Source organism: Coregonus lavaretus (assembly GCF_964263955.1).
Source record: "Coregonus lavaretus genome assembly, chromosome: 1".
NCBI classification, from domain to species: Eukaryota; Metazoa; Chordata; class Actinopteri; order Salmoniformes; family Salmonidae; genus Coregonus; species Coregonus lavaretus.
In genome coordinates, this window is record NC_139988.1 from 9,803,742 (window position 1) to 9,822,502 (window position 18,761).

At 42.7% G+C, this 18,761-nt stretch overlaps 1 protein-coding gene across 1 annotated transcript; it reads right to left on the bottom strand.

The window, feature by feature from the left end:
- Nucleotides 1-3,697: 3,697 nt before the first annotated feature.
- LOC311128396 (delta-like protein D) lies at nucleotides 3,698-14,751 on the bottom strand (the record flags this gene model as incomplete). Its single annotated transcript, XM_084160517.1, has 10 exons — nucleotides 3,698-3,833; nucleotides 3,946-4,777; nucleotides 4,897-5,113; nucleotides 5,314-5,483; nucleotides 5,728-5,858; nucleotides 5,978-6,038; nucleotides 7,189-7,446; nucleotides 7,552-7,612; nucleotides 14,285-14,575; nucleotides 14,698-14,751. 10 exons carry the CDS (start codon nucleotides 14,749-14,751, stop codon nucleotides 3,698-3,700), a joined length of 2,211 nt encoding a protein of 736 aa, XP_084016643.1.
- Between the last annotated feature and the right edge of the window lie 4,010 nt (nucleotides 14,752-18,761).

Here is an 18,761-nt window from a genome sequence, read left to right on the forward strand (position 1 = left end):
TGAGTTGTCAAAAAGACTGCTTATCATACATTACCAATAACCTGATAAAAATAGCAGATGTATATAGCAGGTCTGGTCGATGAACCTTGCTGTGCCACATCATTAGCATGGTCAGAACACGAGGTTGACTTTCCTTGTCCGTGATTAAAGTTGCTCACAGCTGTTTGATTCAAGAGCTTGTTTATCATTTCAGTGAGCAACCTGATAGTACACATTAAACTACCCCTATATACCACTGCCCCTTCTGGTCAGATACAGTTGAAGTCGGAAGTTTACATACACCTTAGCCAAATACATTTAAACTCAGTTTTTCACAATTCCTGACATTTAATCCTAGTAAAAATTTCATGTTTTATGTCAGTTAGGATCACCACTTAATTTTAAGAATGTGAAATGTCAGAATAATAGTAGAGAGAATGATTTATTTCAGCTTTTATTTATTTCATCACATTCCCAGTGGGTCAGAAGTTTACATACACTCAATTAGTATTTGGTCGCATTGCCTTTAAATAGTTTAACTTGGGTCAAACGTTTCGGGTAGCCTTCCACAAGCTTCCCACAATAAGTTGGGTGAATTTTGGCCCATTCCTCCTGACAGAGCTGATGTAACTGAGTCAGGTTTGTAGGCCTCCTTGCTCGCACACGCTTTTTCAGTTCTGCCCACACATTTTCTATAGGATTGAGGTCAGGGCTTTGTGATGGCCACTCCAATACCTTCAGTTTGTTGTCCTTAAGCCATTTTGCCACAACTTTGGAGGTATGCTTGGGGTCATTGTCCATTTGGAAGACCCATTTGCGACCAAGCTTTAACTTCCTGACTGATGTCTTGAGATGTTGCTTCAATATATCCACATAATTTTCCTTCCTCATAATGCCATCTATTTTGTGAAGTGCACCAGTCCCTCCTGCAGCAAAGCACCCCCACAGCATGATGCTGCCACCCCCGTGCTTCACGGTTGGGATGTTGTTCTTCGGCTTGCAAGCCGCCCCCATTTTCCTCCAAACATAATAATGGTCATTATGGCCAAACAATTCTATTTTTGTTTCATCAGACCAGAGGACATTTCTCCAAAAAGTACGATCTTTGTCCCCATGTGCAGTTGCAAACCGTAGTCTGGCTTTTTTATGGCGGTTTTAGAGCAGTGGCTTCTTCCTTACTGAGCGGCCTTTCAGGTTATGTCGATATAGGACTCGTTTTACTGTGGATATACATACTTTTGTACCTGTTTCCTCCAGCATCTTCACAAGGTCCTTTGCTGTTGTTCTAGGATTGATTTGCACTTTTCGCACCAAAGTACGTTCATCTCTAGGAGACAGAACGCGTCTCCTTCCTGAGCGGTATGACGGCTGCGTGGTCCCATGGTATTTATACTTGCGTACTATTCTTTGTACAGATGAACGTTGTACCTTCAGACGTTTGGAAATTGCTCCCAAGGATGAACCAGACTTGTGGATGTCTACCATTTTTTTTCTGAGGTCTTGGCTGATTTCTTTTGATTTTCCCATGATGTCAAGCAAAGAGGCACTGAGTTTGAAGGTAGGCCTTGAAATACATCCACAGGTACACCTCCAATTGACTCAAATGATGTCAATTAGCCTATCAGAAGCTTCTAAAGCCATGACATCATTTTCTGGAATTTTCCAAGCTGTTTAAAGGCACAGTCAACTTAGTGTATGTAAACTTCTGACCCACTGGAATTGTGATAGTGAATTTTAAGTGAAATAATCTGTCTGTAATCAATTGTTGGAAAAATTAATTGTGTCATGCACAAAGTAGATGTCCTAACCGACTTGCCAAAACTATAGTTTGTTAACAAGACATTTGTGGAGTGGTTGAAAAAACGAGTTTTAATGACCTATATACCCCTGCCCCTTCTGGTCAGAATATGAAACCTATATGCCACTGCTGCAGTCAAATCTTTGTTCAGATGGCGAACTAGAGGAGCACATTTTTTTCAAAAATAATTCATCTTTAGAGTAAACATGGATAAATAGTTCACTGATACATTTCTAAGGTATCTTACTGTAGCATTTTTACAGATGGATGCTATTTATCAAATATAAAACGGAGCAAACATAAACATGATCTGGATCCGCATTCTATGAACATTGACATGACAACTCTGGATCAGCATTCTATGAACATAAACATGGCAACTCTGGATGCTTGGCTCTGTTTGGCTTCAACAGTGGTCCAGTATAATGCATCTGAAATGGGGTGTCTCTCCATCTGGACAGCTGCAAGTCAATGTGTTATTCAGTGTAGTTTTCAGCTGTCCACATCTCACTCAATGCTTCAAAGAGTGATTATGAATGGAGAAAGACAGACATATAGTACATTTGGTAATTATGTATGTTCTTCGTGCTATCATACAGGGTTCTAACCATTTGTCGTGCTGGTTTTGGTTTCTCATTGAGTACGGACCAAATTAGTCTTTGACGAGTACAAAGCGCAAGTTGCTTGTAGGCTACCACCCAGCCTTACTAAATTACATTGACTAAGGTTTAAACAAAGTTGTAAAACTCTGACCAGACCATTTTCCAGGGGTGGTTTCCTTTTATGTCAGAAGGTTCTTTCTTCCTAAAAATAAATTGCCATCAAGATGAGGGTAGTAATTTGTGATTACCGGTTGTGTCTGTATCAGTTAGTGAGGTACTGTTGCATCAGCCCAAGAATACTCACACAGTTTGCAGTAAGACTACGTACAGAACTTTTTGAAGGGTGAAACATTGCATGCATGTATGTCAAAGATAAATCACTTTAATATTAAAGGTTGGATGTTTTGCGTGACATGTTATGCTGTAGGTGGATAATCACAAAGACACTTATACGCTATGTTAATTACTTCATACATTATTTATTTAGGAAAAATATTTAGTTGATTTTCTTCATGGGCAACAGTGATAAAAACAATCCCAATAGGTTCTGTACAATGCTTCTTAAATACATTTATACTGGAAAACAAAGTCACATTGACCTGAACTGCCTTATATACATTAGACATATTTGCAAAATATTTGTTTTAACTTAAATTATATCAAAATGAAATCTACAAAAATCACAAACAAATGGAACACATAACACAATTAAATTAAAAGAATACATCTTTGAAAAACCCCCCCAGTATTTTTACAAATTTAAAGGCAGTATTTCCCCTCTCTAAACCAATTCAGAAGACTGCCTCAAAGGATTTACAAATATACACTGCAGTCAGTGCATACTCATTATACACAGTAATTAACTAAAATGTGTATGCTTAAATACATATTAAAAAGCAACCCTCCATAGTGCAATGAGGTAAAACTGTCCTCACAGGCAGTGCAACAAATCCATATTACGCACGTTCCTGGGAAACATAAGTTGTGAGAGCGCGGGCCAGTGTGGTCCAACATCCTTTATCTGCAGCCACTGTGCTTACTTCAGTTGAGAACCAGCTCATTCTGAATATCACTGTCAATGTCTTAGTCTCACAGCAGCAGTCACACGAAGGGAAACCTTCCCCCTGGGTTTGAGCAGCATTCACCGGAGTAAAACCTCCAGCACAGAAGACATGCTACAGCTCAGCTGTGGTGTTACACCTGGGGAAGACAAGAGGGAAAGATGCTTTAGTTTCAGAGTGTTTGGCTATTCGTGGACCAGTGAAAACGAAATATGCAAACTGCAAAGAGATATTATCAGCAGTGAAAAAGAGGCAACTCAACTCACCTCAGTTGCAATGATACATTCATCTTTCTCGTCTGATATGACGTAGACTGACTGGTACTTTGTGTCGTTGCAAATCGATGCTTCGTTGCACATCGACTCCTCTGGACGTTTCTTTTCTGAGGTGTCACTGAGAACACAAGAAAAATAAATACATTAACATCAACATTCACTCTTCAGACACAAGCATGACTACTCCCATATGTGGCACATTATTTATATCTAAATGTGTAGATATTCACCTCTTTAAATGTTTTCTGTGTTTCTCTTCAAAGTCAATGTCGGAACAAAGAGATTCCGAACAATTTGATTCGGAACACTTTGCTTCGCTCTTTTCTTGGTCCTCTTTCAACAAATCTTCTGGCTTTAGCTCATGCACCAGATTATAATCCGTTGACGAGTATCGGGACTTGTAGCCATTCTTCTCTCCTCCAGCATTGTCCGAGTGAAAGTCCACTTTCTTATTGGTGTTCTTGACCCCTGTCGTGCCGATCACGCTGACAGCTAGGTCCTTGTCAGGCCGTTGACAGTTGTTGGCCAGGTTGTTCATGGTCTCACTCTCACTGTGGTGGTCACCCTGCTGGCTCCTCTGCTGCACCTTGACCCGGATGTAAACCACCAGCACGGCACAGGCCAGCAGCAGCAGCAGCGCCAGGATAATCCCAGCACACACTGCGGTCCAGAGGAATGTGCCTTGGTCCTCTTCAGCAGAGTATCTCTTACCAGCTCCCTCCACCCCGGGCTGTCCCTGGGGGTGCTCTGGCAGGAGGAACTGGCAGTTATGGCCGCCGTAGCCTGGCACACAAGCGCACACGTAGCGGTTATTCCTCTCCTGGCAGGTGGCTCCGTTGTGGCAGGGCTTGTGCTCGCATTGGTTGATTGGCGAGCTGCAGTTCTTGCCAGTGTATCCAGGTGGGCAGGTGCAGGTGTAATCGTTCATGCCATCCAAGCATGTGCCACTGTTCTGGCAGGGGTAGTTGGCGCACTCGTCAATGTTGTCCTCGCAGTTGGCTCCGGAGAATCCCTCAGGGCACTGGCACGTGTAGGAGTTCACAAGGTCCATACACTGGGCACCTGGAGACATTAAAAATACATGTTAAACCGTCTGTTCCAGTATTCATTAATGTCATCAGACTTTGAATAGAAAGGTTGAACTGATAAACTCAGAACTGGAGATATTTGTTTCAGCTTACCATTGGAGCATGGGTTGGAGGTGCAGTGGTCGATCTTCTTCTCACAGTTGAATCCGGCATAGCTGAGAGGACACTGGCAGTAGTATCCTCCCACTGGGTTGTCAGCACAGCGTCCGCCGTTAAAGCAAGGCCCATCGGCACAGGTCATGGCACTGAGCTCACAGTTGTTGCCATAGAAGCCTGGGGGGCAGGCACATGTGTATGTGTTTTCTTGATCCTGTCAGAGGAAAGACAAAGCACTTGCTAAGAAAAAGTTACAACTCCCTAATGACTTGTTATTAATTTGTTACGCTACATTCACCTCGAGGAATGCCTGCAAGTTCGAGCATAGCAGCACCACACTCTATGTGACATTACATCACTGAGAAATTCTTTCTAATGTAACTAATGAGGGGCAGCTCAGACAAGAATACTTACAGTGCAGCTTCCCCGATTTCGGCAGGGGTTGTCGGAACATTCGTTGACCTCAATCTCACAGCTGGCCCCAGTGAAGCCGGGCCTACAGGAGCAGGTGTAGCTACCCTGGCCAGTATTCGTACAAGTGGCTCCATTCATGCAGGGCTTGTGGTGTGTGCAGTAGTTGAGATCTGAAACAGACAATGGCACATGTGGATTAGTCTTCTGAAACGTAATGTACAGTGATATCCAGGATGTTTTTATGACTTGTTTGAAGGCCAAGATGTGTCCTATTCTCTGAACCTGATTGGTATGGGGGCTTAGAGAACATAGTGGGGATACTGTATGTCATCTCAACACCAGCACAGTCTGAATCTGGTGGAGAAGGATAGAAGAGCACGAGTCAGTTGCATATGGGAGATAAACAGAACTCACCTTGGTTGCAGAAGAGGCCACCCCACCCCTCCAGGCAGCTACACTGCCACGGCTGCTGGCAGGTGCCATGAAGACACCCTGGGTAGCGGATGCAGTCATCACAGTAACGCCCACTGAAGCCAACTCTACACCTGTAACCCCACACAATGAACATGGTTAGATATCTGGCATATATGAAACTATACCAAACGGTGATCCTGTTGACTGGTGTTTAACCCAGACAGAAGATGGACAGGTCATTGGGACTTACTTGCATTCACCAGGCTTGTCACAGAACCCATGCTCCTCGCCACAACCAGGAAGACAGATCGCTGCAATGAGATAGACCATCACAAGTGAATCATGGGAATCTAACTCATTGGAACACTGGTTCATTCATTTCAGTGAGCTGGTGGCCCCATTAGCCGTTACCTAGAAAATATGCTCCCCTCGTCACCAGGGGGACCAACATTCTGCTTAACACAGTTGCTGCCACACAAAGGCTTCTTTTTCTCCTAACTATGGGTCAGAAATCCTTTTTTCTTTCTGCTCATACAGCCCCTCCCCTTAATGTCCCTGAGTCTGTGCAGATAAGAGTGGACAGCTGGTGTACATGGTGCCAGTACAGGACAGCTGGTGTACATGGTGCCAGTGCAGGACAGCTGGTGTACATGGTGCCAGTGCAGGACAGCTGGTGTACATGGTGCCAGTGCAGGACAGCTGATGTACATGGTGCCACTACAGGATAGCTGGTGTACATGGTAGCAGTGCAGGACAGCTGGTGTACATGGTGCCAGTGCAGGACAGCTGGTGTACTTGGTGCCAGTGCAGGACAGCTGATGTACATGGTGCCACTACAGGATAGCTGGTGTACATGGTAGCAGTGCAGGACAGCTGGTGTACATGGTAGCAGTGCAGGACAGCTGGTGTACATGGTAGCAGTGCAGGACAGCTGGTGTACATGGTAGCAGTGCAGGACAGCTGGTGTACATGGTGCCAGTGCAGGACAGCTGGTGTACATGGTAGCAGTGCAGGACAGCTGGTGTACATGGTGCCAGTGCAGGACAGCTGGTATACATGGTGCCAGTGCAGGACAGCTGGTGTACATGGTGCCAGTGCAGGACAGCTGGTCTATTGTCTACTCTCACTCAGCAGCTGCCCGCTTCCAACAATACCTCACCGCACTAAGCCAATCAACGGCAAGCACACTGCCAAGTAGCCAATCAGGTATTACATTTAATCTATGGCTCGCGTGTGATTATTCGGCAAACTTCTCTAACTTAAATTTGCCTAAACAGTAGCCTAGACGCCTGTTGCAACCCACATTTTTGATAAGTGAAACTATTTGGTAATAACGCATGATTTATTCTGACTAATGACTGCAAATTAACCACATTAATACTTTTGTAAAAGAAAAAGAAAAACGGAACAACAAAAGTTAGTATGGGCAAAGCAGAAGTAAGGAGGTTGCGGCCTACTTACGTTCTGAGCAGTAGGTTCTTTTCCATCCTGAGTTGCAAATGATCTCTCCACGGTCCCCACAGGTGAAGTGACCAAAGGCATCATCTCGTGGACGGCAGAAAACAGAACAACCCTCCCCGTAGTAATGCTCATCACAAATAAATCGGTAGGAGTACTTCAGCTCTGTTCTTCCACTAGTCTGTAAATCAGAGGACCACTCATCTCCCACTGTCAGATGCTTCTGAGTGGTGAAGCGACTGATCAGTTGTTCAGGGTTATCTGAAAATTGTGAATACAGGAATTCGTACATATCCCTTTTTTTTTATTTACAATGAATCAATGAATCAATTAGTTTGGTGACCTGTTGCTCTCTGTGGAATTTACCTGTTGAAAGATCATCGTAAGAATCCGTGTGTAGGGCCTCAATGATGAGAGAGAATGTCCCCTGTTGAAAAAAAGGAAGAAACAATTATAATAATGTACAACTGTGCCAAAGGATTAGGAGATGCTGAGGCATGATAATAATGTACAACTGTGCTAAAGGGTTAGGAGATGCTGAGGCAAGATAATAATGTACAACTGTGCCAAAGGATTAGGAGATGCTGAGGCATGATAATAATGTACAACTGTGCCAAAGGATTAGGAGATGCTGAGGCATGATAATAATGCACAACTGTGCCAAAGGATTAGGAGATGCTGAGGCATGATAATAATGTACAACTGTGTGAAAGGGTTAGGAGATGCTGAGGCATGATAATAATCTACAACTGTGCCAAAAGGTTAGGAGATGCGGAGGCATGATAATAATGTACAACTGTGCCAATGGGTTAGGAGATGCTGAGGCATGATAATAATGTACAACTGTGCCAAAGGATTAGGAGATGCTGAGGCATGATAATAATGTACAACTGTGCCAAAGGATTAGGAGATGCTGAGGCATGGTAATAATCTACAACTGTGCCAACGGGTTAGGAGATGCTGAGGCATGGTAATAATGTACAACTGTGCCAAAGGATTAGGAGATGCTGAGGCATGGTAATAATCTACAACTGTGCCAAAGGGTTAGGAGATGCTGAGGCATGGTAATAATGTACAACTGTGCCAAAGGATTAGGAGATGCTGAGGCATGATAATAATGTACAACTGTGCCAAAGAATTAGGAGATGCTGAGAAATGATAATATTGTACAACTGTGCCAAAGGGTAAGGAGATGCTGAGGCATGGTAATAATCTACAACTGTGCCAAAGGATTAGGAGATGCTGAGGCATGGTAATAATGTACAACTGTGCCAAAGGGTTAGGAGATGCTGAGGCCTGATAATAATCTACAACTGTGCCAAAGGGTTAGGAGATGCTGAGGCATGATAATAATGTACAACTGTGCCAAAGGATTAGGAGATGCTGAGGCATGAAAATACTGTACAACTGTGCCAAAGGATTAGGAGATGCTGAGGCATGGTACTAATCTACAACTGTGCCAAAGGGTTAGGAGATGCTGAGGCATGGTAATAATGTACAACTGTGCCAAAGGATTAGGAGATGCTGAGGCATGATAATAATGTACAACTGTGCCAAAGGATTAGGAGATGCTGAGGCATGATAATAATGCACAACTGTGCCAAAGGATTAGGAGATGCTGAGGCATGATAATAATGTACAACTGTGCCAAAGGATTAGGAGATGCTGAGGCATGACAATAATGTACAACTGTGTGAAAGGGTTAGGAGATGCTGAGGCATGATAATAATCTACAACTGTGCCAAAAGGTTAGGAGATGCGGAGGCATGATAATAATGTACAACTGTGCCAATGGGTTAGGAGATGCTGAGGCATGATAATAATGTACAACTGTGCCAAAGGATTAGGAGATGCTGAGGCATGATAATAATGTACAACTGTGCCAAAGGATTAGGAGATGCTGAGGCATGGTAATAATCTACAACTGTGCCAACGGGTTAGGAGATGCTGAGGCATGGTAATAATGTACAACTGTGCCAAAGGATTAGGAGATGCTGAGGCATGGTAATAATCTACAACTGTGCCAAAGGGTTAGGAGATGCTGAGGCATGGTAATAATGTACAACTGTGCCAAAGGATTAGGAGATGCTGAGGCATGATAATAATGTACAACTGTGCCAAAGAATTAGGAGATGCTGAGAAATGATAATATTGTACAACTGTGCCAAAGGGTAAGGAGATGCTGAGGCATGGTAATAATCTACAATTGTGCCAAAGGGTTAGGAGATGCTGAGGCATGGTAATAATGTACAACTGTGCCAAAGGGTTAGGAGATGCTGAGGCATGATAATAATCTACAACTGTGCCAAAGGGTTAGGAGATACTGAGGCATGATAATAATGTACAACTGTGCCAAAGGATTAGGAGATGCTGAGGCATGAAAATACTGTACAACTGTGCCAAAGGATTAGGAGATGCTGAGGCATGGTAATAATCTACAACTGTGCCAAAGGGTTAGGAGATGCTGAGGCATGGTAATAATGTACAACTGTGCCAAATGATTAGGAGATGCTGAGGCATGATAATAATGTACAACTGTGCCAAAGAATTAGGAGATGCTGAGGCATGATAATATTGTACAACTGTGCCAAAGGGTTAGGAGATGCTGAGGCATGGTAATAATCTACAACTGTGCCAAAGGGTTAGGAGATGCTGAGGCATGGTAATAATGTACAACTGTGCCAAAGGGTTAGGAGATGCTGAGGCATGATAATAATCTACAACTGTGCCAAAGGGTTAGGAGATGCTGAGGCATGATAATAATGTACAACTGTGCCAAAGGATTAGGAGATGCTGAGGCATAAAAATACTGTACAACTGTGCCAAAGGGTTGGGAGATGCTGAGGCATGATAATAATGTACAACTGTGCCAAAGGGTTAGGAGATGCTGAGGCATGATAATAATGTTCAACTGTGCCAAAGGATTAGGAGATGCTGAGGCATGATAATAATGTACAACTGTGCCAAAGATATAGGTGATGCTGAGGCATGATAATAATGTACAACTGTGCCAAAGGATTAGGAGATGCTGAGGCATGAAAATACTGTACAACTGTGCCAAAGTATTAGGAGATGCTGAGGCATGGTAATAATCTACAACTGTGCCAAAGGGTTAGGAGATGCTGAGGCATGGTAATAATGTACAACTGTGCCTGTCACGCCCTGGCTCTAGGGACTCTTTTATGTTGAGCCAGGGTGTGTAGAGTGTATGTTTTGTGCTCTTTGTTCCATTCTAGTATTGTATTTCTATGTTGGCCAGTGTGGTTCTCAATCAGAGGCAACGAGTGTCAGCTGTTGCTGGTTGTCTCTGATTGGGAACCACATTTTAGACAGGCTGTTTTCCCACAGTGGTTGTGGGATCTTGTTCCAAGTAGGTTGTGTTTATCTAAGGACGTCACGTTATCGTTTTGTTGTTTTTGTTCGTGTTATCGTTATCTTATTTAATAAATATGTTCGCAAATAACGCTGCGCATTGGTCCTCTGTTCCCGACGATCGTGACAGTGCCAAAGGATTAGGAGATGCTGAGGCATGGTAATAATGTACAACTGTGCCAAAGGGTTAGGAGATGCTGAGGCATGATAATAATGTACAACTGTGCCAAAGGATTAGGAGATGCTGAGGCATGATAATAATGTTCAACTGTGCCAAAGGATTAGGAGATGCTGAGGCATGATAATAATGTTCAACTGTGCCAAAGGATTAGGAGATGCTGAGGCATGATAATAATGTTCAACTGTGCCAAAGGATTAGGAGATGCTGAGGCATGATAATAATGTACAACTGTGCCAAAGGATTAGGAGATGCTGAGGCATGATATTAATGTACAACTGTGCCAAAGGATTAGGAGATGCTGAGGCATGATAATAATGTACAACTGTGCCAAAGGATTAGGAGATGCTCAGGCATGATAATAATGTACAACTGTGCCAAAGGATTAGGAGATGCTGAGGCATGATAATAATGTACAACTGTGCCAAATGATTAGGAGATGCTGAGGCATGATAATAATGCACAACTGTGCCAAAGGATTAGGAGATGCTGAGGCATGATAATAATGTACAACTGTGCCAAAGGATTAGGAGATGCTGAGGCATGACTATAATGTACAACTGTGCCAAAGGATTAGGAGATGCTGAGGCATGATAATAATGTACAACTGTGCCAAAGAATTAGGAGATGCTGAGGCATGATAATAATCTACAACTGTGCCAAAAGGTTAGGAGATGCGGGGGCATGATAATAATGTACAACTGTGCCAAAGGGTTAGGAGATGCTGAGGCATGATAATAATGTACAACTGTGCCAAAGGATTAGGAGATGCTGAGGCATGGTAATAATCTACAACTGTGCCAAAGGGTTAGGAGATGCTGAGGCATGGTAATAATGTACAACTGTGCCAAAGGATTAGGAGATGCTGAGGCATGATAATAATGTTCAACTGTGCCAAAGGATTAGGAGATGCTGAGGCATGATAATAATGTACAACTGTGCCAAAGGATTAGGAGATGCTGAGGCATGATAATAATGTACAACTGTGCCAAAGGATTAGGAGATGCTGAGGCATGATAATATTGTACAACTGTGCCAAAGGATTAGGAGATGCTGAGGCATGATAATAATGTACAACTGTGCCAAAGGATTAGGAGATGCTGAGGCATGATAATAATGTACAACTGTGCCAAAGGGTTAGGAGATGCTGAGGCATGATAATAATGTACAACTGTGCCAAAGGATTAGGAGATGCTGAGGTATGATAATAATGTACATCTGTGCCAAAGGGTTAGGAGATGCTGAGGCATGATAATAATGTACAACTGTGCCAAAGGGTTAGGAGATGCTGAGGCATGGTAATAATCTACAACGGTGCCAAAAGGTTAGGAGATGCGGAGGCATGATAATAATGTACAATTCTGCCAAAGGGTTAGGAGATGCTGAGGCATGATAATAATGTACAACTGTGCCAAAGGATTAGGAGATGCTGAGGCATGATAATAATGTACAACTGTGCCAAAGGGTTAGGAGATGCTGAGGCATGATAATAATGTTCAACTGTGCCAAATGGTTAGGAGATGCTGAGGCATGATAATAATGTTCAACTGTGCCAAATGGTTAGGAGATGCTGAGGCATGATAATAATGTACAACTGTGCCAAAGGATTAGGAGAAGATCAGGCATGATAATAATGTACAACTGTGCCAAAGGATTAGGAGATGCTGAGGCATGATAATAATGTACAACTGTGCCAAAGGAGTAGGAGATGCTGAGGCATGATAATAATGTACAACTGTGCCAAAGGATTAGGAGATGCTGAGGCATGATAATAATATACAACTGTGCCAAAGGATTAGGAGATGCTGAGGCATGATAATAATGTTCAACTGTGCCAAAGGATTAGGAGATGCTGAGGCATGATAATAATGTACAAATGTGCCAAAGGGTTAGGAGATGCTGAGGCATGATAATAATGTTCAACTGTGCCAAAGGATTAGGAGATGCTGAGGCATGATAATAATGTACAACTGTGCCAGAGAATTAGGAGATGCTGAGGCATGATAATAATGTACAACTGTGCCAAAGGATTAGGAGATGCTGAGGCATGACAATAATGTACAACTGTGTGAAAGGGTTAGGAGATGCTGAGGCATGATAATAATCTACAACTGTGCCAAAAGGTTAGGAGATGTGGAGGCATGATAATAATGTACAACTGTGCCAAAGGGTTAGGAGATGCTGAGGCATGATAATAATGTACAACTGTGCCAAAGGATTAGGAGATGCTGAGGCATGACAATAATGTACAACTGTGTGAAAGGGTTAGGAGATGCTGAGGCATGATAATAATCTACAACTGTGCCAAAAGGTTAGGAGATGTGGAGGCATGATAATAATGTACAACTGTGCCAAAGGGTTAGGAGATGCTGAGGCATGATAATAATGTACAACTGTGCCAAAGGAGTAGGAGATGCTGAGGCATGATAATAATGTACAACTGTGCCAAAGGATTAGGAGATGCTGAGGCATGATAATAATATACAACTGTGCCAAAGGAGTAGGAGATGCTGAGGCATGATAATAATGTACAACTGTGCCAAAGGATTAGGAGATGCTGAGGCATGATAATAATGTACAAATGTGCCAAAGGGTTAGGAGATGCTGAGGCCCCACAGTCCATAAACATTGGGCTTTTAGGCCTGATAGAGGTGTGCCACATTTAGGTTTCTGTTAGGCCTGATAGAGGTGTGCCACCTTTAGGTTTCTGTTAGGCCGGATAGAGGTGTGCCACCTTTAGGTGTCTGTTAGGCCTGATAAAGGTGTGCCACCTTTAGGTGTCTGTTAGGCCTGATAGAGGTGTGCCACCTTTAGGTGTCTGTTAGGCCTGATAGAGGTGTGCCACCTTTAGGCTTCTGTTAGGCCTGATAGAGGTGTGCCACCTTTAGGCTTCTGTTAGGCCTGATAGAGGTGTGCCACCTTTAGGTGTCTGTTAGGCCTGATAGAGGTGTGCCACCTTTAGGCTTCTGTTAGGCCTGATAGAGGTGTGCCACATTTAGGTTTCTGTTAGGCCTGATAGAGGTGTGCCACCTTTAGGTTTCTGTTAGGCCTGATAGAGGTGTGCCACCTTTAGGTTTGTTAGGCCTGATAGAGGTGTGCCACCTTTAGGTTTCTGTTAGGCCTGATAGAGGTGTGCCACCTTTAGGTTTCTGTTAGGCCTGATAGAGTTGTGCCACCTTTAGGTTTCTGTTAGGCCTGATAGAGGTGTGCCACCTTTAGGTTTCTGTTAGGCCTGATAGAGGTGTGCCATCTTTAGGTGTCTGTTAGGCCTGATAGAGGTGTGCCACCTTTAGGCTTCACACTTAATTCCACCACTCCCCCACTTACTCAGCGTTTCACGCAGAGATGCCAATTATACTCCAACTATGAGGATGTGAAGTTTCCCACCCTGATAGCATTTGTTAAACGTGCCCAAGTCCCCCTCCTGTCCTGGGATAGACCACATTTCACTACGACCGTTAATGACATTGTCAAAGCCCCATAAGTGGTGAGCATTGAGCATACTGACCAAGATTGTATAATTTGACAAAGATGCGCTTAAATACTCACCGGCCACGTGAATCCAAAAGAAAACGGAATAGGGTTGGCGAAGGCTTCTGCAATTGTTTCCGGCACTTGGAAGGAGTTTGATCCGAGGACAGGAGTCACCGAACCACCATAGGTACAAGGGGGTTCCGGTGATACGTGAACTTGATAATGCTTCAAGCAGATTCTAAAAAACGTTTTGCATTCACACTGCTGAATCCCAGAGGCTCCTTTGCAGCAGTTTGTATTGCCTGTCACTCCTTTCTTGTTGAGAAACTCTTGTACCTTCAACTCGAAAACCCCTGAACAACAACCCTGTAAAAACACAATAAAAACATGAAGGTTGTATTCTATTATGTTTTTATATGTAGCCTACACATGACTAATGAATACACTTAAATTACAAATCAATTCAAAAGAGAGTAGAATTGCAATACCTGGCATATCAAGACACAAAGGATGACAGCTATCACGAGCGACTGACGTCCCATTTTGCTGAGGATATTCAATAAATAGTTAAATGTCCACGAGCCAGGGCAATTGATGTATAACCCAGCTCAGAAAATCATTGAGAAAGTTATTTTCCGTTATCAAAAGTCCCACTTAAAAATCCGTACGGTCTTCAGACGTCTTGAATGGAACTGGAGTGTATCTCGATGCTTCTCAGTGTGACTTCATGAACAAAGTTTATAGTACAACGTAATCCTCAACAAGTGGTGCCGGTGACGAAAAATCCCAACGAAAAAGTTGGGAATGAACTCGAAATTCCGTGCCAAGGTGTTAATTCCAATCCAGTTATTAGATATTGCTGTTCAGCACAGCTTCTGACTTGAGGGTGCAAATGAGACAACCCAGTTTTAAGTCTGCTTGTGTTTTGTTTATTTCCCCTTAATTGATAATGAGAAAAAAATATACTGATCCAAAACACTTCCCCAAAGCTTTCTCAGTTCTTCACCCTATGTAGCAATGCTTGTGTCTGACATCCCAACCAGCCTGCCGCCAGTTATATACAGACGGCGCTGCTACGGTAATGATATGCAAACGAGCTAGTCTACTCCCCAATCTGTCTCGAGCTGTAACAAAGGGACACTTTTCAAAACCTCCCTCTCAAAAGATCGCCAAATGGTCACTGAGCTGTAAAATGTGCAACCCTTCCCCATGGCACAAAACAAAACATTCTCATTTACATTCCAACAAATTTTTCACCTCAAGAATCCTTTACATCCCTCTCTGACATAAACCACAAATGACATCACAGAACATCTCGGCATAGTAAAACCCATGTAGGCTACTGTACGCTCCAAATAGACCTACATCTGCCACGAGCTCTCCAATGTAAGACTATTTTTCATTCTTTTTTTAGCTTTTCATCATCCCCCTTTTCTCCTAAACTTTGCTTTTCATTTTTATTATTTTTTATTTTGTTATAGTGTGCCCATATAAACTGTTTATTCACACAATAACAAATCGTGTATTTAATCATAATATAAAACTAATGGTCAACATTAATTAACATTTAATCAAAATGGAAAATCAATAACTTATAAATAGGTTTTCACATAGCTCTTGGAAAATCTTGCCCAAAACCTAAGGATATTATCTCGATATAATTCAATGAAATCTACACAAACATAGATGTTTGCACATTACGCATGTGCAATGGTTTTCGTGAATTTTTTTATGAGTTTTTAAAACTTGACACATCAACAGGTCAAGTGGATGCTTTTTTCCTTGTATTTTTTACAACTGTAAATATTGTGTTGACTTTAGGCATATATGTATAGATTTAACATTTAACATTCTTGTATGCTGGGCAGTAAAAACTGAGCTGGTGTATCGTTCGCATGGCTGTCATTAAGGCACTTTGTTATTGTGCGGGCCGGGGGAAAGAATACGTTTCTTCTTTGTGCTCTCAGCTGTATGGTAATTCAGGCAGCAGCACCTGCTCTCTCCACAATGTACTAGGGAGAAAGAGCTCCCCTCCGCGCACGCTGCCGTCCCTACAACAATGTCCTCAGTTTAAAAAACACGTAGTTTGCTATTCCAGAAAAAAGTCTTCCGTTTTTTGGTTATTTCAATATTAGCCAACAACATAGATTTTTCAACTAGCCTATAACATTCGGTAAACTGTCCATTCTTTTTCATTGCTGAAACTTTTAGAAACACATTTGTGTCCTGTGAAAGAGGACATCATTTGTAATGGTGGTTCTAAGCTGATTACTCTGCCTCTCTCTGGTGACACTGAGAGAGTGTGTGTGAGGGCGTGTCGGGTGGTCTTAATTAGGACGCTAATTGAAACGGAATTTCAATTTTTGGCGGGTGGCAGCAATACATTTGAATTTTTGAGCGGCGTTCCAAAACAAGGAAAGCATTGATCCCATGCGCAATTACGCAACGTTTTCCCCCGTGTGTTTTAGTCTACGCTTGGGTTTACTAAGGCATTGTGTGTAGCCTATGTAATGTCTGACTGATGTTTTTCTGTTTAGAATCCTTATAATGTATAATGATCAAGATATGATACTTCCAAATAAAGATTTGGAATAGGTGCCTACCTTTGTACCCAAAGGAAAAGGCGGAGAGAGAACATTTCAAACTATGACTAATAACATTATTCATGTGTCTACATGGCCATATGTATTCGACGATCCGAGTTGTATTTAACAAATTGGTTATTCAATACACTGAATGCAGTAATCCGAAGGATGTGTCTCCACGTTTTTACAGGTTTTTGCTCTGTGCGTAATTCTGCGTGCTTGAGGTTTATGCGTTCGCTGCACTATCAGGTATTTATTATATTGACGTGGCACGCATTTATCGATTATGGCAGCAAAAGCGTAACTGAAAGGTATGGTGAAATCCTTCTGGATCATGATCACTACACGTATTATTTTCAAACAAAATGTATGCCTCGAAATTCTGTCTTGGCTAAATCAAGCAGAAAGTTTCTTCTTCGAACTCCCCCTTCATTCTGAAGGTGGACTATGGGGAGACTGTTTAACTTAAGTGTTTCTATAGGGGGCTGTTGTACTTTAACTCCTGCCCACCAGTAGCTCCAATGAACAAAAGAGAGACTCGAGGTCTGACTATTCATCTTTTCTTTGCGCTTTAATTTTCATTGATTTTGAATACAAGGGGAAGCCCTTGGGGATTCTATCTGAAGGGCACGACACGCCTTTAGACGCGGACAGCCCCCCAAGCCAACCATCTGCTCCACACCAAATGGCGTTTTCCCCCCAACCTCAACTGCATGTCTCTACATACTGCACAGTCTACATCCAAATTGGACTGGAAGCATGTTAAAGAGACTGCAACGGTATGATGCTGACCATATGGTTAGGGAAGCCAGAACTTACGTTTTTCGGATAGATTGCTCGTGGGAACATAAAAACTGTGAACATCACACCATAACGACCAGATAGATAGCAACTCAGGCGTATAGCCTACGTTACCATTCACTAGAATTCTACCTAATTTTAAGTCGCCTACCGCGGTACGCGCAATTGCTCTTTTGGATCAATATTAAAAGTTATCAATAGTATGACCTGCTGTTATAACTGTGTTGAATAAATATGTTATTAGTTGTAAATAATAAATACATGTTTTGAACAACAGACACCAGTCAACATAACAGAAATGTCTAACTTTTTGCTTAGTCAAATAGACATGCAGGCAACAGGTGGAATGTGCTGAGGCATCTCTTCTTTCAATCGTCCTCAGTGATATAACTGGACTGGAGTTCAGACAGATGACGGAGCTTGTTTAGCGCGCTGAATCTCCACCTAGATTTATTTTTAGAACAATGAGTCTCTCGTCGGCATCCTGTGTGATGCTGCAAAGTAATTGTGCTGTAATTGTGCTGATTACAATTATAAATAATCTGTCGCGTGGCTCGATTGCCTGCCTCCAGATGATGGATAGAAGCAGTTCAGCCTCACCCCATGACGACAGAAACTCGATAGCAAATCATCTGCTCGCTTTGGCCCTGCCCCTATTTTAATGACAATACCCGTGTGATTACCTGTGATCCTATGAACGAGACGGGATTCATTTGTCTTCAAGAAGTCCGATTACTCCGGCCAGCTGCTCTATGAGTGAACAAGGACCAATTTCAAAGAGGCCGTTCTTTGTGCCCTGTATGTTGTTGGGGTCATAGGGGGAGATTGGGGTAACTGTGTGCGTGTTTGTGCGTGGGTGTGTGCGCGCGTATTTGTGTGCATTCTTCAGGACAGGGTTTACTGCTGAGCCTCTCTTGAATTCTTTAGCAGAGTGGAAGGCAGTCGCGTGCTTTATTGAAAACATCTGCTTCTGTTCTGGGTGTTTTTTTCCTTGTGTGTCAAGCTTGGGTCCTAGAGGGGGTTGGAAAAAATCAATAAAAAGTTAGAGGTGATCTAAACGGCAATAACAAGAAGTAGGCCATATGCCTATATAACCTATAGGCATAATATCCTAAGAAAATCCCTGATTCAGTGGATTAGACCTATAGCCTAAGGTAGCCTAGAAA